The 26,461-nt window shown below is 39.8% G+C and overlaps 1 protein-coding gene across 2 annotated transcripts in view; it reads left to right on the plus strand.

Moving 5' to 3' along the window:
• The window catches only part of Gask1b (golgi associated kinase 1B), a 55,702-nt gene extending 41,731 nt beyond the window's left edge, over positions 1 to 13,971 (plus strand). For both annotated transcript variants that reach the window (XM_036190366.1, XM_036190364.1), the window contains exons 4-5: positions 8,749 to 8,975; positions 12,876 to 13,971. In XM_036190366.1, the coding sequence (XP_036046259.1) occupies positions 8,749 to 8,975; positions 12,876 to 13,083 (435 nt within the window). In that variant the 3' untranslated portion in view covers positions 13,084 to 13,971. The remainder of the gene's footprint in view (positions 1 to 8,748; positions 8,976 to 12,875) is intronic.
• The last annotated feature ends 12,490 nt before the right edge of the window (positions 13,972 to 26,461 follow it).

Consider the following 26,461-nt stretch of genomic DNA (forward strand, 5'->3'; position numbering starts at 1 on the left):
CTAACTAACATGTTTCAGGGAAACTGGAGTTTTGTGAGTTGGACTTTTGGATGGATCTATTGTGAAGCAAATGAAAAACTCTGAACTCTCATTGAGACTGATGGATATCTGTATGCCCTGCCCATTCTCCCAGATATTCCTATAGATCCACTGTAATATATATAGTGTTATGCATATGTTTATGTATATACTACCATATAACTATTTAAAAACTTCATTGGTTCATTATTGGCTACTGAGGATGCAAACTCAGAGACAGGGTTAAGGGTTAACCAGGAGCTGCTTGATCCATTATGAAAGTGAGGTAAAGATTCTGTTCATCACATGCACTCCCCAACCATGTTAATGTTATTTACAGACATCATTCACTAAAAGATAGATGGAGCTTCAAAAGCCATGACTGTGATGGGATCAAAGCAAATGGGATTTGGTTTGGGGCAATAGGATTTTCAAGGAACCATGAGGTCAAAAGTATTTTCATAATACTGAGACTTATTTTTTTTCTTCCTTTGTCACTTTTCACTGTGTTAGTATTCACACTAGTAAGTGAAGACATTGCTGGCTGGTCAGAGGTTGCACCCTCCCCCTTGGTCTGGCAGCTTATCTCAATAGCTAGACAACATGGGACTCCCTCCTTCCAGCAGAACTTCCTGCCTCTATCTGCCCTTCTCTGGAGAATGTCTTTGGGCCTGGAGGACTGACCTTATCTGAAAGCTGTCTCTAAACCAGATGCCTGTCTGTAAACTAGATGCTTGATTCATCTTTGGCTTGAATTTTGGCACAGATTCCTGCTGGAAGATTTGTTCTAGGAGTTCTGCTATTGGACCCTACTGCCACATACTAAGCCTTGTGATAGGAGCATGCCACTTAATGCAAATTAGGGTTTGTCCCCAGGTTCCCCAAATCTATATGTTCCTTATACTCTGGAAGAAAGTTGAGCTGTCTCTGTTTGTGCTCATGGGCCACATATAAAGCTTTCTGTTGCCCCTTCTGCCTCTTTCCTCTCCCAGTCTGATGGCTGAGAGGACAAGAGGGAACGAGGACCCCCACATGAATTTGTTGATGTCTTAGCATGAGTCAAGGTAGGCAGCAATCTACCAGTAATAGCCCTAGTTTGTGCCCCCCTGAACATCTTGGGAAAACAGTAAATGCCAGATTTTCTCAAGAATGGCCTTGGTGAAGTGATACTGTATTAAATGTCTGCCTATAAGTACATACTTTTTAAATACTCTGAGCGATAAGACAAGAAAAAATCTCATGTATTGTATTTCAAAGCTCAACTGTTGTGTTGAGACATTGGTAAGACAATGAAGTCTGGCTTCATTACCAGGTCAGTGGTGTTTAGTATTGTTCATATCAGGTGAATGGACTCTTGCAGAGTCGGTCTTCATTTTTTCCATTAACAAACAATTATTAAGTACACAATTGTTATAAGATAGGAAGTGCATTGGTAAGACATGGAGAATCAGCCATGAGGCTGTAACATCCATGGCAGTAAGTGCATTGGCCATTTTAGCATGAGATGCCATGGCAGGCTGCTGTGAAAATCAGCTCTTGTTTCTCTTCCTGGGCAGCTGAGTTACCCTCTTGGAATAGTTCTCTTCATTTCTATGTAACAACTGGACCCCAAAACCCACATGCCAATTTGGATAGTCTCAATGATGAAAACATTTATAATGTAATAAGCCTTACAATGTTTTGAAAATTTTTAACTGGTTATATACAAGGCTTTAATTTATAAGAAGCACAGACATGAATTCATCTTAGAATGGGAGAGTCTATGTATAGTGGAGGTAAAAATAATTTTGAAAGCAAGGTCAACCCAGAAAGCAAAACCAAAGTATTTTGAAAGACTAGCAATCAACCAATTTGTCAGCATTAGTTAATGTTTTAATTGAGTTCTGTTAAGAATGTGAGTCTAGGGGTTGGAGATTTAGCTCAGTGGTAGTGTGCTTGCCTAGTTCGGTCCTCAGCTCTGGGGAAAAAAAAAAAGAAAGAATATGAGTCTAGCCAGCTGTTGGACTTGTCACATCAATTCTAGCCATGATCAGAATGGCATCTGAGCATCGTCACATGGTTGGCCTTTATTCTTGTCAATTTTCTCTTGACAAATTCCTATTATTGAGAAAAATAAACTTGAGAGGAATTCTATATAAATGTTAAATATGAACAAATGTCACTGTACAAGAGACCAGTTTTCAGTGGCATTGCTCCTTCAGATGTAAACCAGCAGGAGTTTTAGCTCCTTGATTATCTGAGTGTATGTAGACTAATGTGCCATTTCATTTCATTAAAGAAATGTATTTAAAAAAGGTTTTTCTTAAATTAGGTATATTTCATTTCTAGTTTAAATATCTTTGCTTATTATCAATTCCTAAGAAAAAATTTTAGGTTGTTCATTCTCATTTTGTTTATTTTTTAATTAAAAATGTTATTTATTTCAAGCATATGAGTGTTTCAATTACATGTATGTGTACCACCTATGTGCCTGATACCCAGGGAAGATAGAAGAGGGTATTGGGCCAGGCGGTGGTGGTGCACGCCTTTAATTCCAGCACTTGGGAGGCAGAGCCAAGAGGATCTTTGTGAGTTCGAGGGCAGCCTGGTCTACAGGGCAAGATCCAGGACAGGCACCAAAACTACACAAAAAACCCTGTCTTGAAAACAACAACAACAAAAATCAAACAAACAAAAAGAGGTTATTGGATCTCCTGAGACCGGAGTTACATATGGTTGTGAGCCACTGTGTAGGCTCTGGGAATTGAACCTGAGTCCTCTGGGTGAACAGCAACACTCTTAATCGCTGAGCCATTTCTCCAGCCCTCTCTTTTCTGTGTTAAATTTCTCTGCTTAATATAAATTCAGTCTGCAAATCAAAACTTTACAAGATACAAAAATACTTGTCTTTTTCTGTTTGTAACAAAGCTTGCATGCCTTTTAAAAGTCATTGCAGGAAGGTGGGTGTGTCTCTAGCAGAGGTTATTTTTACTCAGCTCTGCCTATTCAAATTATAGAAAGTGAATTTCGTTCCTTAAAATAGTCTGTTGGTTGCCTGGTGCCTCTATCCAGAGCCTTTCTGTGGTGCAGTGAAACTAAAAACATCGCATCCAATGGTCTAAATACATCACAGCATTGAACATTGAACAGAGAAATACTACTACGCCTTTCCTTGTGATCTGTAACATGGAAGACACTATAGTCCATCAGTGAATTGGTGCACACTGATAACAATTTAAATGTGGAATTCTGGGGTGGAGGTGGATTAGAGGAGCTGTTTCTTACAGAGGTGGAGGCATGAAGAGCCTGCGCTCTTTGTTAGATGTTAGACATGGAAGACCTTTTTTACATTTCTCATCATTCCTCAGCTGCCCTGCTAGTCATATGTACATGCTTACTAATCTAACAGATACCTGCTGTCAAGGCGGCATGGAGCACAGGTGAAATCTATTGCTTCACGAGATGACACAGTTCCAAAGTGGTATAGGTGCAAGTGAGGGAGAACACATTCTCTCCTTCCCTCCCTCCCTCCATCTTTCCCTCCCTGCCTTTCCCTCTCCCCCTCTCTCTGTCTCTGTCTCTGTCTCTGTCTCTCTCTCTCTCTCTCTCTGTGTATGTTTTATTAACAAGCACCATGGATACTGTGGTGCTTGTCTATAATTTCCCTTACCATGGTGCGGGGTTTCCGCACACACTCATTAGATTGCAGGGACCCCACTCAGATTCCATTCGCAGCATTGCAAATGCACACAGGTTTATATGGGACAAAACTCCGGAGTGCATTTTGCCTTGTGAGTTGCTCTGACACCTATTTGAGCTCCAATGTTTTGTGTCTTCCCATGCCTGGAGTGGTGCTAGCCAATTTGATTCTATGTCTCTTTGCCTTTTGAAATACTTACGATAGTTGTTGAAAGGAAGACCAGTTTCCTGCCTGTATCTTTGATAAGCAAATGAGATATTCAATCAAATCATTGAAAGTAGGAGGAAATCTGCCAGAAAACTGCCAGTCAGAGAAAAGAAAGAATTTTCTTTTCCCACTTCCATTTTACCTGCTTTTATGCTTATGACATGCAAGGCATTATGGCAGATTTTCTAGCAGATATAGAAATCATGATCCATGGCCAGTGCAGTTAAACCTACCAAAAGACACTAACGACAAGCAGGCGGCAGGTTCGGAGGCAGCTTGCCGGCTTGCTCCTGATAGCTCTTTTGTAAACTCCTGTCTTGACATGCCACTGCTGCTGTACAAGGCAGTGCTTTGGTGGCGGTCTGTACACAGTCACATCAAAGTGAGTTACAACACTGAGCAGAGTTCAGTCATTAAGAGCCATTCTCTGAATGCCCACCACATGCTAGCCTTTGGGTAAATTATTGTGCTGAACTGCTGTTTATCTACACACATTTTTCTTGAATATTTATGCTTTTTTTCCTCTTAAATTTGGTGTTTTCTTTCAGAAGATGGCAGTTTCTAAAGGTCAAAAACAAAAAGGTTGAGCCAGGTGTGGTGGTGAAGACCTTTAATCCTAGCATTTGGAAGACAGACATGGGTGGATCTTATCTACTTAGCAAGTTGCAGAATATCCAGGGTTACTCAGAGACTCTGCCTCAAAAAGCCAAAACCTAAACCAAGTAGTTCAAGTAAAGATGGTAAGGATTTTAAGATAGGAGCTGGGGAGATAGCTTAGTTGGTCCAGTGTTTGCTTTACAATCCATCATGAGGCCTGGATTTGGATCCCTAGCACCATATAAAAGCCAGGCATGGAGGTGGGTGTGTATCTGGAACTCCAGATAGTGCATGTGTACCTCTGTGAAGGAGGTACAGGGCAGAGACAGAAGGGTTATCAGCCAGCTAGAGCAATCAATGATGTCCAAGTTTAATAAGAGACCTTTGTCAAACACTAACAGGTAGCGTGACATGGAAAGACACTTGACGGCAATCTCTAGCTTTTATGTGCTCCTGCATGTAAGAACATGTGTACCACATACATATGTGCACACACAAATTAACAAGTTATATATATCCCCTCCATAAAGAATATTTAGATACTGACTTATTAAACAAAAAATACATACATGCACACCTGTACACATATGCTCATGCGGACCAGTTTAGAACGAAGAAGGAAAAATAGTTGGACGCCAACATACAGGTCTATCTGATTTAGCTGGTTTAGGCCTTAGCATTTGGATGATGGGAGTTCACTGTCTATGTTGGTAAGAATATCCTCATTATACTCTCCCTTCAGCTTCCCAGCATGCTCTCTTTCGGTTCTCATTCTTTTAATGATTTCCCCTGATGCCCTGCTCACTGCTCTTCTCCTGTTCTTCCAGTTCAATGTGAGAAAATGGGGAAGTTTTCAGATAAATCTATTTTCAGATTTTCCATGTGGGCCCAGCGCTCTAACTTCCATTGGCTCTGCCGGCTTTCATCTCCCTATCATTTCCAGCAGTGTGTATGTCAAGGACCCAGACCACCTCACATCAGTCTGCGACACCAATGCAAACAGTGCCGGTGAGCACTTTTAGAAAGATTCATAGTGCTTTTGTAGAGCACGTTTGTCCACGAGTGAAATGAAATACTTCTCCAGCTAATGCTGCCTGGCTCTTTAAACTCAAGTATTATGAGCTGTCCTTCATGCATTTTTCCCTTGCAGTCTGGGCTGAAGTTCTTTGTACTTCTTCTGAAACTCTTATTGTAATCAGTATTATTGATTGAATAGTGAACCATTTAACATTTTATGCAAATGTAAACAAATGCTCCCCCCCCCCCCTTTTCTGGGAGCCAATACCTATAAGATCCAATCAGTTTGGATGAGAGCATGGTGATGTCTTGAACTTCTGGGTTGGAATCCTGAGTTCTGTCCTTTGTGAGAAGAGGATCCCAGAGGAGTTGGCTACCTCTTCTTCAATTCTCTCTCACTTAGTTTCCATTGCTTTGCTGAGACATTGTGTGCAATTAGTTGTTTAATTGTGTTACTTTGAAGACAATGAAGAGAGGAATAAACTAACACAAGTCCTTGATGGACCTAATTTTGAACACAGAGCTGGATGGGTGTTGTCCCTTTGTGTAGAAAGGAACTGGTGTTCTGCAGATGTCTAATGGCTCTTGGGGAGGCATGCAGCTAGACAGAGGCTCCCTTGCTTCGGTGCTATAGCAGAAGTTATAAATCACTCAGAAGATATATTTTTTTCCTACAGACAAAACTATTGCTACCAAAGGAAAATGGAATTAAGGGGGGAAAGCTTTTGAAGGAAATATATCTAAAAATATCTGTTCCATCTCTTAAAAAAATTGGCTGGAGCACCTGGTTTTTTTCTGAGTGTAATTTTAGTTAGGTAAACATTGAAAAGATACATTTTTCTAAAGAAGGAAAGAGTACTTTTATGGAAAATGATGATTGGCAGTCCTCTTCAGTAGTAGATTAGTTTTGCAAAAATGATTTTCCTTGTTTTAAAGATTAAGAAAACATGAATTCAGTCAGGGCCAGCAACATGGCTGGCCTGGTAAAGGTACCTTCTGCCAAGCTTGATGACCTGAGTTTTCTTTCTGGTACCCGCATAGTGCAAGGATAGAGCCCGTTAATCTGAAGGTTGTCCTCTGCCCTCCATGTGTGGAGGTTGTCATGCAAACACACATCCACCACCTGCATCCACACAAAATAAGTAAATTAATGAACTAATAAGAACTCCAACACTAATAGTGATTAACCAATAGTGATTATTGCTTACCTGAAAACATTTACCTTTCAACAGGCTTCTTTGTAGGGTACCCACTTATGAACAGAGAGATGCAGATGGGCACTGTGCTTGGTTTTCTATGCAATAGTTAAGTGTTTCTTTTAAGGTGTATACTAAACAAGAACATTAAAAATGCATCCGGGGTTCATAGTTGTGTGAGATGTGCAATAAAGGCTTAAAAATTGGTGAACTGTCTTAAAAGTGTGCAGAACTGTATTTAGCATATACTTAAAACAGCAGCTAGGCAAATGGTGCTGATATTAAGGCATTGGGTTATGGTGGCCAAATGCTACTTGGTATAGTGAATGGGAACAGAAGGAAAATTATGACAAAATTCTGAGAATAGTAAGAGGGCATGATTTAATAGCTGCATAGGCCATTGCTAAACAAGTACAAAAATAGAAAGACATACTTTGGTCAGAGAGCAAGGGAAACAGAGAAAAGCAAATTATTTGGGGCCTTGAAGTCTGACTGTTACACCTCTAGGCATACATACATATACACTCAGCACATGGTAATGTACTCACCAAGTACAAGTATGAATCTGAATAGCATCAGTGGCAACATTGCTAGAAGATGAACTGGACGCACACACATACCATTTGTGATGTTGGTCAGAATTGCCTGGTACAACAGGCTATCAGGAAATTGGTGAAATCATCAGAATGTCTCATGACTCAAAATTAAATTACATAGGACACTTTGACACACACTGTAGGAAACAGTCAAACTTGGAGAAGGCAATAAAAAGATGTCCTATGTCATTTTTTCCCACTTCCAATGGCTCATGCTTTCATGGGGTTTAAAAATAAAAGCTGTAAAATATATTACTTACAGAGATGCTGACAGGGTCTGAATTTATGAGAGCTTATGATCAAACATGAATACATTGAATATTCATGGCTTTTGTTATAGTTTGGATCATAATTCTCCCCCACATTCCCATGTACTGAAGGCTTGGTACCCAGCTTGCAACACTGCTGGGAGGAACTGGAATCTTTGAGGTGCTGTTTAGTAGGAGTTCTTAAGTAATCAGGTTAGGCCATAGAAAGGATTTGGACCCTCATAACTCTTCTTCCTATCTTTGGTTCTCAGCTTCTTCTGCCTTCCCACAAGTCCAAAGGCAATGAGGTCAACCGACTAGGGACTACATTCTGCAAAACTGTTAGCCAGGGTTACGCTGGCTGGAGACCATTCTTCATTATTACCATCATGTGTTCACGTCCAATTGTGTTAACATTTGTAGGGAAAATGAAATGTCTTTTAGTACTAGACTACACAGTTGGAATTTAACTCTTAAGGACATATTTATTGATCATTTCATTTTGTTGTTGTTTAAGACAGGATTTTTCTATTTAACAACCTTGTCTGTTCTGGTCAAAAGAAATGACATTGAACAACGTTTGAATCAATCTTTCCACTTTCTATTCTAGTCGTCTGCATGATAACAAGCTTCCAAAGTCTTTGTCACAGATTCAGAGTTTAGCTGATGCTTCATTATTGGATCTCATACCCCCTACAGATCTCTCTATCTTATTTCCAGTTAGCTACTGCAATACTGAAATCCAGTACAATAGATTTCATAGCCAACAAAGTAATCAGAATCTGCAGAGCCTAGCTCCAGGGAGAAAACAAGAGCTAGGCCCGCCCCCCCCCCCCCCAGGTCTGTAGAAGTATGACGCTGTTTCTCCTCTCCTGAAGAGTTAGAGATTCTGCTGGCCACATGCTTGAATGTGATACCGTGGGAACTGTGGATACCAAGGGTGGAGACGCCTGAGTTGGATGGTCTGACATTGGAGCTGTTAGCAGAAGCTGGAAATGCTTAGCACTACGTCTGAGTCAGAGGGCTTTGAACTGTGGACTTATTCTAACAGTTGCTTTTAATTAAGTCAGCCTGGCCTGCTAGGATTCTGGCAGCCCAGCTGTTCAGAAAGCTCCCATTCTTTGGAAATATTCTGGCTTTCTCAAGGTTTTACTCAGCATTTTGGATTTTGTTTTCATTTCCATTTTCAGATTTACAATCGCTTAGATACCAATTGCTGTGGTTTCAAACCTCAAAAGGAAGATACCTGTACACTAAATGGACTGAGGCCAAACTGTGATGACCAAAATTCTGTGGCTTTAGCACACATTGTCCAGAGGAAGAATGACCCAAGGCATTTGGTCTTCGTAAACAACAAGGGCTTCTTCGATAGAAGTGAAGACAACTTAAACTTCAAATTGCTAGAAGGCATCAGAGAGTAAGCTTTTGTCTGTTGTGGAAGTGCTACCTCCTTCTTTCGCCCGGACTGTTCTAGCATTCTCTGTGTAGCTCAGGCTACGCACTCTTGTCTTCCAAGCTGACCTTAAACTTTCAGTCATTCTCCTGCTTCAGCTTTCAGAGGGCAAGGATTATAGGAAGGAGCTGTTACAGCCAGAATAAAGAGTAAATTTTCTAATGAAGTGACATGTTGGATGATCACATGTATGTTGAACAACTAGTAATGTTCCACGAAAACTAATACCTTGTGTTAGATAGATTTCCCAAGAAATTATGAGTGTGGGAATAGAGTCCTAAGGAAGTAAAATAACCCTCCAAGAGCAGCCAGTGCACCTATCAACAGTCCACACTGCATACACAGCTCCTGCCGTTTTCTGCCTTCACTGCCTTGATCAGCTTTCATTGTGAAACCCATGTCGATGAGGTTCGACATATTCAGGGCTGCCAGGAGTAGGGATAATCAGGTGGCAGAGGCTCTGTTATTAGTGCCCAGGACTGGACATGGGAGGAACAGTAGAGATGTCTAAATCCATAATAAACTATTTGTCATGTCAGTAGAACTAATAAGCATGGCAGGGAGTCAGATTCATGATAAACCCAAATGACTGCCATGAATACAGTGGGAGAAGAGCTCTCTGAAGAGCAGGGCACCAGAGGACAGCAGACCCATTAAGTTGGGTAGGAGGACTTTGGGGTACTCACAAATCTTTATAGTAGACATAGACTGTGGGGCTGGGTCTTGAACAAAGGAGGAGCTGCAGGAGGCTAGTCAATGAAGTACTGCTGTACTCAGTATGGACCCAAAACTCAGAGGTGACCGAAACAGTTTAGGAGACATTTGGTAGGACTTAGAAAGGATACAGAGTAAAGAAGAGGCTGCTATGAAGCTAAGGAAGATAGTTCTGTACTGTGGAAGTGAAAACACAGTTGGTCCCATGGCACACCAATCTCATGCATTTGTGCATAGAGGAGGTTCAGACTCTTGAGTAGCAGGAGCTGGGCTACAAAGATTTATCAGTTGTACCTCAGCTTTGTAAGCCGTGACTAAATTTCCACAGTAAGTGGAGCCACCCTCGTTTGCTACCCATTTTAGTCAGGAGTAAGATCCCCTAATTAGGTTAGATTGGAAGCTTAAGAGGCCATAATATAGTGATAGCTCCCTAAGAGCTGAGCAATGTCAGGGAAACATCCCAGTAAGTCTGAAGTTAATGGTAGAACTCAGCTGTTCCAAGCCCTCACCCACTGCTTTTTCTTGCAGATACTTGTTATTTGTACTCCGATGCTATTACTCTTATTAGGCTGGCATGCGGCTCAGGGTGTTCCATACCCAGAGCTCAAACAAAGGCAAACCCAAAAGAAGACAAAAAGTGTAGAACTTGCTGATGATCCTCTGTGGCACATCTCAATTGTTTCCCCTTGACTTGGTTCTTAGATAATGTGGATTTTATATACACTCTCAGTACTACAAAGCACACTCTTCCTGTGGGTTTTGAGAGTCCCGAGAGATTGTTTGCCACATCCCTCCTTCCCCTGTTGATGCTCTTCATGTCTCTATGAATTGAAGGCAGAATACATGGTAGGTTCTCCCTTTTAAATACCTAAGCCAAGGATAATTTATGCATAGGAAAATTGACATTCCCATGATATCACTTGCTGAATTGATGCTACAGGGACTTGAATTTCTTTGCAGAATTGAGAGTGCCAGGGGCATATATCTATCTATCTTAAACATTCACATAGATATGAATACTTTTATTTATTCTTTCAAAGAAGATTAAACCTTAACTTCATTATGAGGAGTAATGGGTTTAAGGTTAAACCTTCTTTGAATATGTAATTCACATATTAAGAAGCAAAAGTGAAGTCTTTGCTAAGTTCAGAGTCACACAAAGAATATTTCCATTACCAATACAATGTAAAAACCAATAGTAGAGTAATGGGTTGTTTTCTTTTATGAACAGGGCTGAAGACCCTTGTGGTTTTAATACTTGCCTTTCATGCATTCTGCCTCAACTAAATTAGTTGAAGGGCTATAGAAGTTACAATTTGGGATATTAATACTTCATACAAAAATGCTGCTTGATTAATTCATAGCCCACAGGACTGCACGGTACATGTCTGTGGGGAATCTGAAATATACAATAAGCCTTATTTAACTCCACACTTTTGAGGTTTAATAAGTATGTTCAGCGCTGTGACCTTTGGACTTCTAACACCCTCAGAATTCCTGACCTTGGGTTCCTCGTGTCTATGCATCCCATGTCTTGTCCCCAAGTTTGTCTTTAGATAAGTGTATGTTCTTGCCATGCAGTGTTTGAGGTACAACTAAATTCATTTGAAAGTTACTCTTGAACCTCAGTGATTATAGGGTGCATTTAGCAGCATTTTAATGAGACCTAGAGGAGGCCAAGCTGGGGTTGTGGCAGAATATAACCTATGATTTCAACCAGACATTTCCTAAGATTCCTGTCCACACTGCTAGACTCTGTGTGTGCTGGACCTTGGTTCTAGTCCTTCTACATAGAAAGAAGCAAGTTCAGTGAACTCTCTCAAGGCAATTCAGCCAGATCCTTCTTAAGTAACCTTAGGATGTCCAGGGAGATGTTATGGAATGTCCTTGCTCCAAAAGTTTACTTTCACTGAATTTATTTGAAAACAGTTGCCAGCTTCCCATGATTGTAACTAACATCTGAGATGATCACCTTATAAAACGGGGAGATATGTTGTGGTTCATAGCCATAGAGATTTCAGTCCATAGCCACCTGGACTGTTTGCTTGATACTTTAGTGGCACTAAATGACACCACATTTCCATTAATCATTTCCATCTCATTAACCAGTGTAATGTAAAAAACCAATAGTAGAGTAATGGAGTAATTTTTTTGTTTGTTTTAATGAACAGGACTTTTATAATCAAGGTTGGAGAGGTCCTTTTTAGTACATGGCTAGGAATTGAAAGAGAGAAGAGGAAAGGGTAGAGTTCTAGTATCCTTTGCAAGGCATGCCCCAATGAACCCACCCTCCACTATGACTCACCTCCTAGAAGGACCACCATCTCCCAGTCATAGTACTCTAAGGATCTCTGTGAGTTCAAGGCCAGCCTGTTTTACAGAGTGAGATCCAGGACAGGCACCAAAACTACACAGAGAAACCCTGTCTTGAAAAACAAAACAAAATAACATGTATGTATATACACTTACATATTATGTAATAACAATGAAAAAGAAGCTATGAATTTGAAAGAGGTCATGGAGGGATATATAGGAGAATTTGGAGGGAAGAAAGGGAAGAGGAAATGATTATATTATAATCTAAAATAAAACAATAAAAGAAAAGAAAAGAAGAGCATCACTTAATCACTCAAGTTCTAAAAGTATAATTTGAACTAGAGGGAATTCTCCTCTAATAATAATAAATAATAATAATAAAATAAATAAAATATAATAAATAATAATTTCTCCTTTGTCCTATTACAAGTTTGAGATCAATTGCACTTTAAACTCCAAGTTTTGCTCAGGGAGAATACTCTACTCTCACATTTCTTTCTATCAAACCGCCTAGTTAGCAATGGAAACAGATAAAAGACTTTCTGTGGGGCACATGGAGCTTAAGATGGAGGGAAATACTTCTTCAGACCTGATGTGATCTCAATTCTGTGCCTCTCTTTCCCAGTCTGTAGCAACCTTTAAGTATGAAATGATACATTTTTCTTGCATTTTATTTTTAGGAGAAGTGTCTGCTTGTTGGTGACAAAAACATTTGGTTCTTAAGGTCCTATTTGATTGTGTGATTTATGCCAGATTAATGAAGGCAGGGTGACTGGGGGGAAGGAATAATAGTTCTGAGAAACTGCTAAGTGAAATATTGTGTTATCGTTTCAGGTTTCCCGACTCTGCAGTTTCTGTTTTGAAGAGCCAGCACTTACGGCAGAAGCTCCTTCAGTCTCTGTTCCTTGATAAGGTTTACTGGGAAAGTCAAGGAGGCAGGCAAGGCATCGAGAAGCTCATTGATGTGGTAGAGCAGAGAGCCAGAATCCTTGTCACCTACATCAATGCACATGGCGCCAAAGTATTACCTATGAAAGAATGACATAGGGCTTTCTGCCTTGAGGGCTATACATATGTGACCTTTGGTTTTTCTTAAATAAAGCAGATCAACCTTAAGTGTTTCTAGGAGTGAGGCAGCATAGTTGAATATACAAAACTGATCTGATATATATCATAAACTGAGTTTATATGCAAATTCAAGAAGTATCAGGATAACATATTGCTTGCAAAATGTCTGATGGTATTTTTTGCCTAACACTCTGACATGTGTATCTCAGCATTGTTATTACACAGTGGCTCCAATTATTATTCCCACTAATGTTTAAAGCATTTTCATGATATTTGACAGAGCAATACAAACCAGAGACACTGACTCTTCTAATAAATCATTCTCATACCATGTAACAGATCTGACCAGCTCCAAGCAGAGAGTTTATTGACATTGCCCTGATGTTGATCATTATAACAGTTTCCACAACCCTATCCAAAAACAATTCTACCAGGAAATTGAGGCACGTGGCTGTGAAAGCAACAGTCTTGAAATGCCTTCTAAGTAGACATGGTAGTAGATTCATTTACAAACTTCTGGTTGTATTTTCTAGCATCTATAAACAACCAGTTATTTTTTATCTACCAAAATCTCATATTCATTCCTTCTAAGAAATTTACTGTCAGTGTAGAAATATCCATATGTAGCAATGGATATATTAGTTCACTTTGCTCTTAATTTTGATTCAATTTATGTCTGGTGGTTAGAAAACTAAGCAGTTATAAGGCATGATGTTACCTATTTGACAATTTATTTTGTGGAGTCTATTAATGTTCTTATTGGTTGGTTGGTTGGTTAGTTGGCTTTTTTAACAAATAATTATAAGGTCTCCTGTAGTCCATGCTGGCTTTGAACTCCTTATGCATCTGAGGATGACCTTGATCTTCTGATGTTCCATTTCCCAAGTGTTGGGATTACAGATGTATGCCACCATGCCCAGCCATGCTGGAGATCAGACTCAGGGCTTCATTCATGTTAGATAGACACTGTATGACTAAATCCATAATCCCAGCCCACTTTAATGACAGTTTCGCAAATTGTCATTTTTATAAAGGATATGCCATAATTTCTGTAGTTTTATTTTAACCGTAGAAGACTTCTTTTGTGTAATTAAGTTTCATCTGATTCAACTGTTGTTATCTAGCTATTGACAATAAGTTCAGATATTAAATATATTATGAAGATCAATTCAATATGAGAAGTCTCAGTGAAACCCAACCCACGTGACTGAATCTTTTCAAGAAGAGTACACGACTAGAGAACATGTGATAATATGTAGGGCAAAATCAAATCTCAAATAATTCTCCCCCCAAATCCCTCTGCCAACTTTTTAGTTGAGTTGGAAGGATTAAGATTCATGCTCTGAATCTTCCTGTCCTTGGGAAATCTGCAAGGTCATCATGTAGTCTACTTACATGGAGGGAGGCTTTACATCTAGAACAAATTATTCCTCTTTTACCTTTAGCTCTCTGACTCCTTATTTAAAAGATGACTGATTAGCCAGATATGGTGATGAATACCTGACTTCCTAGCACCCAGGAAGCTGTGAAAGGACAATTGCAAGTTTGAGGCCAGTCTAGTCTACATAGTAATATCCTGTCTGACACGTATCCTTCCCTTCATAAAAGCTAGTTTACTGACCTTTTCTTTCTTTGGAAACTTAAAAATAAAAGAGTTACAAATTTTTATTGTATTTGTCTTCTCTTTTTTTTTTCAGTTGTTGTTCCTAACATGCACATTTTCTATATTCTGATGAAGAATAATTTAATACAATGTGAACTTTAGAAAACAGTAGTCTAGGCTACATCATAGATGGAAAACATTTGTGTAGATTCTAATGGATACAAACACATCAACTTATGCTAATAGTATTTTAACTATAATAAAAGACAGACCCAGGGGAGAGGCCTCCTCTGACTCTCTCATTTCTGCTTTTCAAGGCTCATGTCTAAGCACTGTGTTTATCATCATGTGTGTTTCCTTTCCCTTGAAGTGCTGACTTTTGTCACATTCTCTTCAGTTTCCCCACAGTGACCTGAGTATGACTCTGGCCCTGGTGAGTCCCCATGTTGTCTTCTGTCTACAAGTTTTATTTGATTAATCATTTAATTATCCTTTCAAGGCACTTGTATACCTCCCCACTTGACTTAGAATTTCTTCCAAGTTGTTTCGTGCCTTGTCAAGATTACCTACATTCATTTTAATATGTTTTTATTTTTAGAAAAATGTATCATTTCATCCACACTTTGATATTAATTTGAGGCACTGTGAGCATCTTAAAAGCTTGCTTTCATGTGTCTAAGGCTATATTGCTTCTGAGCAGCCTGGACTCCCACAGGTGAGTTGGACTACATTTTTCTTTTTTTTGGGGGGGGGGTTATTTTGAGACAGGGTTTCTCTGTGTAGCTTTGTGCCTTTCCTGGAACTCACTCTGTAGCCCAGGCTGGCCTTGAACTCACAGAGATCTGCCTGCCTCTGCCTCCCGAGTGCTGGGATTAAAGGCATGCGCCACCACCGCCCAGCTGCACTACATTTTTGCCTAGTTATTTCAACATGTTTAATACTAAACAGAAGGCTCAAGAACACTGATTATTTTTATAATTTTCCTTTCAAGGGCTTAGTTTTACTTTTATTTGTATGTTACATATGTGTACACATGCATATGTATGCAGTACCTATGGAAGCCAGAAGAGGGCTTGGGGATCTCTGGGACAGTTGCAAGCTACCTGACTTGGGTTCTGGGAACTGAACTAAGGTCCTTTGGAAGAGCAATGAGTGCTTTCAACAGTCCAGCATCTCACCAGCCCTTGTAGTCACCTTTTAACAATGCATTTTGTATTGTAAACAGTGAGTAATTAATGGTGCATTAGTTTTGAATAATAGTTGCAAGCCGACCTTTGAATTCTAGTAAGTAACATTCTTCCTTTATTGAAATGATGAGAATTTTTTGTGCACTTCAGATGTGCTCAAATTCTGTGATTTGGTTTGTATTATCCCATTATGTGGTTTATTTGCTCTGTTATAACTGATTTAAAATAGAAGAATTTACCTTGGCTCACATACAAGAGCTTGTTCTCCTATGCCATGTTTTCTTTTAGCAGATATGAAAATGTACGTGTATCTTAGACTCTGTAATAAAATGTTACAAATTAAAGATGCATGTTTTTTCTTTCTTTTTTTATACATGAATTTTCAAAGGCTACACACAGCAGCTTCCCCCTCTCCTTTGGAACAGTTCACTCTAATCACTCTCTGCTTTATATTGTCCTTTGTTTAGATGACCACATATTCTGCTTAAACTGGAAAACAGAACAAACAATGTTTGTTTGTTGGAAGGAGTGTGAAAAAAGAAACAAATGAAGAAAGAGACAATTTTAAGGCTGAGATGTCTGCCTGGATCATGTATGCATGCATTTGATGTCATAATTTATGATCACTATGCCTTCTCTGGTATTCATAAGTAGTGTACTATAGTGTTGGAAAAAAATAGTTAACAGATGTAGTGGGTTACCATTCCAGCTTTGACCTGGAAGTTCCAACCCCCATTGAGGCTTTGGTAATGGTCACACCTATAAGGCAGGGCTGAGAGAGGACCCTGAAGATCTGAGATCCAGATGCACGGTCTCCCTTGGTTCCTGGACCCTGGATGCTGGAGGTAGACCAAACAGAGTTCTCCAGAGAACACCTCCCGACTGTGCCACACCTTTCCCAGACCCTGTTACCTATCCCTTGACTTGTAAGTTACCCCACAAAAATAAACCTCCCTTTTAACTACATGGAGTGGCCTTAACAATTTCACCAATAAACAGATACCATACATCTTAGGAAGAGATTAATTTTTGGTTAGCTTTCTATGGTTGGTATGAAACTTACAGTATGTTTAAAGTCTCCTTCCCATTATTTATATTTAATAAGTTTGTTAAGTACATAGGGAACTGATCAAAGTGTAAGATATCCTAGACTTATTCTTAAAATATTTATATCTCTGGACTTGAATAATAATGTGTTTATTCTACTATACCTTTAAATATGTATTACATTACATGTAATGAATAAAATATCTATATATTTGCACATGGCCTTATGAAATCCTAATGTCTATTTGAACACAGACTTAGATTAAGTCACATTTAATGTGATAGTCTGAAAAATATACTGAAATTATATATGGATCATATGAAAAATGAATTTGATATTTTTTTGGTAAAAATTAAGCAATATAATTAAGAATCAAGCTAGAGAAGTCCAAGGTATTCAGTAGCCTGTGGCATCATGATGGCTTGAGCCTAAGACGTTGGAGTCTCACTGGAAAACAGAGTGAATACCTTGTGTAATGCTACTCAGATTGACTGTTCTCCACTGATGTTTTATAGCAGGAATGACGGCATGTATTTCAAATCCCAGCAATTAAGAGTTGAATTGGAGTCACTTCAGTTTAAACTTGCCTGGACTAGTCAGACCATATCTGAAAAACAAATGGAAAACAAAACAGAACATCAAAATACCAGAACTTTCATTTTATGAGAGACATTTTGACTTGTCAAAAAACTTATTTGGAAATAGTGTGATGTGATTTTTTACATTTTCTTATAATTGTTGGGGCTTAATTTTCTACTGAATGGCTTTTGAACAGGATTTTAGGGAAGAGGTTATCATGTAGACTCATGTTCCATAGAAATACAATTTCTTTTTCTAGTGGGAGAAACAACCTTAATAGTTAAAATTTATTAGTATGTTGGGCACTAACCAGTTTTATATCTGCTCCAACTATCTTATAATATGGAGTATAAATATTTGGCTTTGGAAATATTTTTAAATAAATGTATCATTGTAGTAATGCTGTGGTTACTCAAATAAAATCTTTTATACATATTTATATCCTTCTAAGAATCAATTTTATCTTTGGGAAAATTTTGCTTTAATAAACTTCTAACTACTATTGTATACTTTTATCTGTTTGAAAGTTACTATTTTAATTTTTTGAAAAGATCACTTAACCAAACTTTTAAGGCATTCTGATAAAATTTTATAACAGAATGGTTTAATAGATTTAGCATTTATCCAACTTTTACCCTGGGAATAAACTTTTAATCAAAGAAAGTGACTTAATTTGCTCCATTTTAGGCAAATGGCTGAGCTAGATTCCTCACTATCCTGATATAGAAAGAGAGAATGCCAGTAAATGTCATTATTTACAAATACATAACAAGGAATCTCAACTTATGGATCCTGAAGGTTTCACATGGGCATATTCATGTGTGGTACTAATTTTAGTTTTGTGAACTTTCAGGAGGATAAGTTAATAGAAACTTTTGATAATTTCTTGACATAGTTGATTGGCAATCTATCATCTTACCCCCTGTGCTAGGCAATGCAAATGTTGAAATCAATAAGCAGACATTTCGTGTATAAATCCTCAGTCAAGACCCCATGGCTAAGCTTTAAGTTCTATCTTTATCAATCAAGTTTAGGAGACAAGTTCAACTGAAAATTGTCCAAAATTAGAACTAAACTTTGTATCAATGTTTAAAGAGGTTTTGTTCTTTTAGTGAGTTTGACTCTGTTTTTCATAGTTAACTATTACCATTCACAATGGTTATTCCAGGCCATCTGGCATCTGGGGCGACAGATCAAATTTAGCATGTACCATGGGTATCACTATGTTCCAGTATGGTGTTACAGGAATTAGTACTTGTACTGCACACCTCGACTAGTCATAACTTCGTTCACCTGTGTTCTCTGTTATAACAATAGCATTAAAAGTGTTTGAGCTCTGGATCACTTTGGGGAACTGCTGAAACTAGCCTGTTCAATAGTTCTGCCTATAATTTCAGTGATCTCTCTGACCCATAGATACCCAGTTTTGGGAGGATCACTTAGCTCTTGGTCTGCAGTCTCTGATGGTTAAAATGCTTGCTTCCCAGCAAAATAAAGAGGTTAAGAAATTATATTACACACAAAAAGAAAGATCGTCACTTAATAGAGCAAAATAATTACTTATATACAGAATTGGAACTTTGATTTTTGAAAGAAATAGTTTACAAACTGTTTTATTCAAAATGAAAACTGAAAAACCATTTATTTTTAGTAATTATTAAATATTTTTGGTCCACACCATCAGTTCCCAATCCACTGACACCAATTATAGAATGTCATTTGCATTTATTTAACCCTTTAATTTATTAAAATTCTGTCACCTGATTTATTTGCTTTTATTAAAAAAACCAAAACAAAACATGGCCTGTTTTGGAGTAGGAGAGAAGTTAAGTTAATATGTGGTATTAAAATAAGCTATGTGGTTATTATTCAATAGTTTACTGAACACTAGTAATGTTCCAATATTAATAAAACAATTTCCTAAACAAATTAATGAACTTTGACAATGGAGTTATTTCTTTGACACTGCAAAAAGCTTTAAGGCCATGTGACCTGTGCCTTTGACTTTCAGAGGCCACTGGGCTTCCTGCCCCGGTTTCCTTTGCTCCTTCCCTGTTTACACACAGCTGTATTATGTCAGAATATGGCATCTTCCCTAGTTTTTAAGCTCTTTAGTCCTCTGGGATGGGTCTCTGCTGTAAGAAAGGCCTGACTCAGAGTTGCTGGCATTCTGTTGCAGAACCTAAAAATGTACATGCTGAGTGAATGAACCACAGAGGTCCTTCCCTGTCAGGGCACTATGTGTGATCAATGCAGCATTTCTTTGCCTTATAGGAAGGTTGGGTACCCCTCTACCATCATCTGGCTAAAATGCACTTACTTTGGTAAATTATGTGTGCATTAAGGAACCTTCATACATTGTCTTTTAAAAAAGTAACCTGTCTTTCTTAACAGTACTTGTCAGGACTTCCTAAAGCTTTGTGATACAGAGTTAAAAACTGAAGCCAGCTTCCTAGTCATGGCTCTCACCCCACGCTGCCGAATAGCCACTTCTAGTTCAGCAGGCAAGATGGCTTTCGGAGACAGGAATTGGTCTATAACCTAGACCGAAAGCTGTGAGTTTGCAGGTCTGCCAATGGTTTCTTCAGATCCAAGACAACAGGCATTATTTGGTTTATAAATTGTCATATATTATTGGCTCGACTTCCATTTAAGAAAATAAGGCACTTGGTTCTTAATCTCAGGAGTATTAGACTTTGAGGTCAACGCATTATTTTTTTAAAGTCTTTGTAGCACTTTAATAACAACAATAAACTATGACCCAGATATTCTTCCTAAATTGGTGAGACTATGTTATGATTAAGCTTGTAAACCTCAGGTAGTTTTAAAAAGGGGAAAGGAATGATTTATAGCTTCCTCCATGAGGGACTCAATATTAATCTCTTTTAATCAGTGAACATGACAGTTAAAATGTAAGACAGCCCCAAACATCCTGGAAGCTATTGCAACAGTACTAATTGTTTGCTAGTATTGTGACATTCCCGTCTTATTATCTTCTGGCATTTCCTTTGTTATGGGGATGCCAAAAGCATTGTCTCCCATGAGAGGGAGGTAGTGTGTTTTAGCAAGAGGAGCATGGCAGGACCCAGAGTAGCAAGTCTCCAATGAAAGACAAAATTTCCTAGTTAAAGCTCAACTGTGGTGTGGTTTTCCTGGACTGGAAACATTTTAAAGTTGAGGGCCCTTGCTGTGGCGGTAGCTGTTATGAGTAGTGCAGGTGGTTTAGTTGGCATTCTAGTTTGGTTTCTGTTGCAATGATGAGCACTGTGATGAAACGTTCTTGGGGAGGGATGGGTTGACTTGGATCACACTTCTAGCTAACTGTCCACCATTGAAGGGAGTCAGGGAGGGAACTCAGGCAGGAGCCTGGAAGCAGGAACTGAAGGGGAATGCTCCTTATTTGCTTGTTCCCTGCCTCACCCTCAGCTAGCTTTTTTCAGACAGCCTAGGTTCACATGCCTAGGGGTAGTTCTGCCCCTGCTGGGCTGGGTCCTCCTCTATCAGTTAGCAATAAAGAAAATGCCCCCACAGACATGCCCACAAGCCAATCTGATGGGGGTAATTGTATTGAGATTGTCTCTTCCCAAGTGTGTCAGGTTGACAACCAAGATTAGCTGTCACAAGCAGTTTCCATGACAACCAAGATTAGCCCTCACCCTGCTCTCCACTCTCCACAGCAGAGAAGCAAAATATTACCCAGGACACCCCCTTTCTCTCCCCTCACACATCCCCAGCTGAGAGCTCCTGCCTAGATACCAAGTCTTTCATAAAAGATAAACCTGAACTGTGGTCTCCTCACAGTTAGCTTACGAGAGATTTCTCTGTGAAATTCCACTCACGAGAATCTATTGCCACCCTGTGTAACATCAGGAAAGATCCAGGGAGACCAGAGGGCTTGAGGAGACCAAGCAGAGATAGCAGCCATGTGCCATTCAGGGAAGAGACACATCTGAGGCTCGGAAAGAGTCTAGGTGAGGAATGAATTTGAAAGAGCCCATGGCAAAGCAAATCCCCAGACCCAGGTACAGTGTTCACACACCTGTTCTCATTCCTATCCCAGGACTCAGGATCTGTATTTCGTGAGAAATTTTCTCACACGTAAAACGGTTCTTAGGGCCTCAAAAGCATTTCAACACCTGTTCTGACGGAGGGTCAAAGAAGCAGACGTGTTTTTTCATGAGGAAGAGAGCAAGCAGTTCACACTGGAGAGGGGCTGCTGAGCCAGGATACCGTTAGCAGCCGAGTGGATTCTGCAGAAACAGTGGTCGTGGCAAACGGGGGTGGGGGTGGGGGTGGGGGGCGTGGGGCGGGGTGGGGGAGCCTCAGTCTGCACAGGTACCTCAGTCAGCTTTCAGCACAACCGTGAAATGTACGAGCAACTAACAAAACATTTATTTTGATTGATGGTTCTGAGGCTTCAGTTCAAGTACAATGCTACTATAACTCTGGGTCTCTACTGAGAATGACACATCATAGAAAGATTGCACAGCGGAGCAAACTAATTCATGATTCCAGAGGCAAGAAGGGAGAGAAAGGAACAAGACTTCCATGTTTTCCTTTAAGGGCACAGTACTAGTAACCTAGGGACCTCCCACTAGGTTCCATACTTCCTTGCAGCATTACTGCAGGGGGACTGAGCATTTAGCAAAATGATCTTTGGGAGACACTCATCCAAACCACAGCAACAGGCAAAGGAATGCCACAACAGCAGAATGCCCACAAATCTCTGTGACTTATAGCAAAGGAGATGTTTTATGGTACACGTCCTTCATGGATAGGTTCTGCACCCAAGCGGGTGGAAGACCTCAGTTATTTTCATCTCTATGCATGAGTGAAAAAAAGTTTGGAAGGTGTGTGTCCTTCCACACATTGGATACACATAGCCTGCAAAGTACACACACTAGAACTCTCTGGTGAACGGCTAAATATAGCACATGGCAAATGTTACAAATAATGCCTCTGACTGTATTTGAGACAAAAATACCCTGATCTTTGTACTGCCTCCTAAAAACAGTGTTCTGGGAACCTTGCACCACCTCTTCCTTGTTGTAGTTGAGAGCCATGTAACTGAAGCCAGGAAAGTCATTCTTTTCGTTGGCCCTATTTCCTGTCATAATTGATTGGTTCAAAATGAGACTACTGATGAAAATGGACCAATCAGAACATTTCACCCAGAATTTTGGAGTCGTGATAAGAAAGAAGATTCCAGAGTTGCAAACTAAGCCAATAATAATGGGCAACACTCTTGAGATCTTAGTCAGACTTTCTTCTGCTGAGCTGCAAGAGATGGATAGGAAAAGAGATGGCAGGGAACAGTGGAGGCAGCAAGGAGTTAGGGATGGAGGGATGGAGGACAGGATGAGGACTACGGACAACAAAACTCTCAGCAGTGTCTATTTCTCAAGCTGCAGAGCTGAATCCCTGCTGCTCCTGTTTTCCTTCCACCCTGGCCTTCGAAGGAGTGAGTGAAGGACTTGTTGTAGGTCTCCCAAAACCCTTTATTTACCTCATGTTGGCAGGAGAATGAGCTTGTCATCATGGGATTTTTTGACTTCCTTCAGTTTACTATGATTTTCTGATGCTCTTCAGCAGCCCAAGGTATTTCCTTAAACTTCTAGGGACCTTGACTCAAGCCAAAGTGGGATTTGTGGCTTCAATGCTGAAAAGAATTTCAGGACTAGGCAGTTTAAAAAGTAGAGCGGAGGTTTAGTGGATATGTTCCTGTCATTTTAAGTACCAGGGCTAAGAGATGCAGGTGCTCTGAAGAAAGGAAGACACATTGGTGATCATGGGCACAGGATTCTCAGAGAAGAGGTGTGTCACTGCATTGCTGTTTACAGCAGTCATAGGGAGGATTCTGGTCGAGTTTAAGGTTACAATCTTAAAGGGCAAACAAGGAATCTAAATAAGATTACAGGGTAGTTTCTGAGGCATCTGATAGAATTCTAATCAATAAGGTAAAAATCTAGGGCTGCAACAAGGTAGGACAACTTCACCGTAGCAAAATTAATATCTTATTTGGGATTCTCAGGTGTGGTCTGCAGAAGGGACTGAGGCCTTACCCAAGGTCATGTACAATCAGTACTTAAGCCTGTTCATTAGTACTTTAAAATAAAATATCCATAAACATTAGAGGAATATTAACTCTGTCTCAGCAAATGTTCATTGTACTGAAATTCTTGTTTCTCAGTTGGCTTCAATCCAACTCTGGAGTGAGGGCTCTTTTCCCTTTCCATGTCCCCATAAATCTACCTGTCTGTCTACCGGGCTCAGATTCTCACTAAATGCTGTATTTATTTTCTTGTCATGTTTTATTGAGAGGCTTCAATGTGTTTTTCATAAAAGCCATCGTGGGACAGCCCTGTGTTCCAGTGGACTGGGTCATACAGCAGGAAAGGATGCTGGGCAATGTGGGAAAGAAGTTTAGCAAGCTCTAGAGGACTTTTAGGCAAGAGATGATCAAGGGAAGAGGTATGTTAGGTGTGGTTCTCCAGAGTCTTTCATATGTAATTGTGGGTCATTTTAAAATCCATAGGAAATCTACCAACTTCTGAGAAAAACGCTGTTATGAGATAAAATTTCAAAAGATATTTTAGAAACACGGGTAAAAGGAGACTGCTTCAGGCTTTAGATATTTTTTCCTCAGCTGTCACATCAGTAGTCTTTAAAGAGAATTATGTAAACCAGGAAGGTCACTAAGGCCACATCAAAGGGAACAACTTAGAAGGACATGCACCTGCGCAAACACATGTGTGTGCTCATGGAAACACACACCCCAACACACACACACACACACACACACACACACACACACACACAGAGAGAGAGAGAGAGAGAGAGAGAGAGAGAGAGAGAGAGAGAGAGAGAGAAATCCTGATTTCTCTTCATGGTTGATCACAAAGCAGCTTATTCACCTGCTTCTGGCTGGAGCTGTGAACTCAGGCTGAGGTGCCAGAAACCAGGAGTTGCACCCGACTCCTTAGATTTCTCAGGGCTTCTGACCCAGGGGCCTCTCAGGTGGTGATGATAAAAGAAGTTGATTCATTTGCTAACGTGATTTCTCTAGTGCTGTATGTATTCATTCATACAGCCAGTGTTTATTTAGTGCTAGTTATGTGTCAGGATTGCTTTCAGTCCCCTGAGAAAGCAGGAAGCAGGCAGTTAGGGCCTTCCTCTTTGGCAGTTTATTTTCTTCAAGCTAACGCCAGTGCATCTGTGGGACAAGAGAAGTGAGGAGTGCTCATTCTAAACTGTGCACACATCATGAAGACTAATTTCATGCAGCATTCACATAGCTTTCTCTTCTTAGTCTTCAAAGGTCCCTACAAGGAGAGGAAACATAAATGTCCAGACGTCTTTGTGTACACAATGAGGATCTCTTGGGTCAAACCAAATGCTCAGGACGGCTCTTCCCAAGGCACTTTCCTGTCAGCAGAGGTGAGCTTTGCACCGTTCCACCATCTGGTCTTCTTCTACTTGGTCTTTGGGAAGAAGAGCTCCCTGTAAATCACCATGACGACTACAGAAAGAAGGAACTTGGATTGCTGCCAGGCTCGGTAGTGAACTTTCAAATCAAGGAAATGTTCTAAAAAAATCAATATTTAAAGAGCATACTTGGCAAGATGTTCTGCTCTGAATGAAATGGATGGTATTCGTGAAGAGAAAGACTAATGGCAGGACAGTCAAGTTCAAGAGCTGCCCTCCATGGGCTGCATGCTGCCCTTACAGTTTCCCTGTTGCCAGAAACCCTTCTATTTTGTGTCTAAGTACATTGCAAAATTGCTACCTTCATTTCATCATTTTTTTTTTCTAGAAGACTCCTCAGTGTAATTTCTGCTTATTGAAGGAATTTCTCTGTGCTGTCTGGACACTCCATCTTTGTCCAAATTCTAGTGTTTCTTCCTCTTTCTCGCTAATGCTGCCCTCTTCTTTGGTGGGCCATAGAGGTGTAGCCTTTGACATCCTGACATTCCCAGGCTTCTATTTCCCTTAACACGTGGTGGGCAGTGTTTCTTCTAGGTCAGTGTTTCAAGCAGATATACAACCTTGCTTCTACCACGGAGGGAAATGATAATCCTGGCTTCATTATTTTCATAGATATCATGTGTGTGTGTGTGTGTGTGTGTGTGTGTGTGTGTGTGTGTGTGTGTGTGGTTTTATGGAGACAGGATCTCAGTATGTAGTGTGCACTGGCCCTGATCGATCTCTAGGATCCTCCCATCTTACTCTCTTGAGTGTTGGTATTAACATGTATATACTATTATGTCTGGTGTTTGCCTTTTTGTGCTTCCAAATCTTTAAAGGTCCTTTACACAGACATTGGATGTCATTAAATGAATGCAGGGAGCAAAGGGGCACACAGTGGAAAACTTAATAGCAAAACTGACACACTGGAGACTTGGTTAGGTTATTGGGCCCCTTATGCCATACTTTTTTCATTTTCATCTGAAGCTGATTTCATACAAACTATGGAGAGTTGTAGCATGAAAAAAAACAAGGCAGATATCCCTTCTAATAATAATAGTTACTTGTGTCAGATTCTTCCTATAATGAAAGCAATATGGTACCATGCTCTTCAAAACACTGTCTTCTTTTCAACATTTATTTAGAAAAAAACCCTACATATACTAATAGTACAAAGCAATGTGTTTTTAAAATATAATATAGAATGAGTAGAATAAGTTAGCTAACATGCCTATCACATCCAACTCTGTTTTTCAATTTAATCCTTCTCAACAAACAAAAACTAGTGGAGAATTTACTCAGGATCAACTAGGCAGGAGCTAGCAGAGCTGATGTGAACTCAGTTTGAACCTGTTTGACTTTGTCATTTATGTTCCTGAAAATTAGGTCACATAAGTTTCCTTAGTCCACTGTGAGCTTTCTCCACCTTGGCCTGTGGCTTCCCTGAGAGAATCTGTGTCTGTGCCTGTAA

This window comes from Onychomys torridus, chromosome 6, assembly GCF_903995425.1.
Source record: "Onychomys torridus chromosome 6, mOncTor1.1, whole genome shotgun sequence".
NCBI lineage: Eukaryota > Metazoa > Chordata > Mammalia > Rodentia > Cricetidae > Onychomys > Onychomys torridus.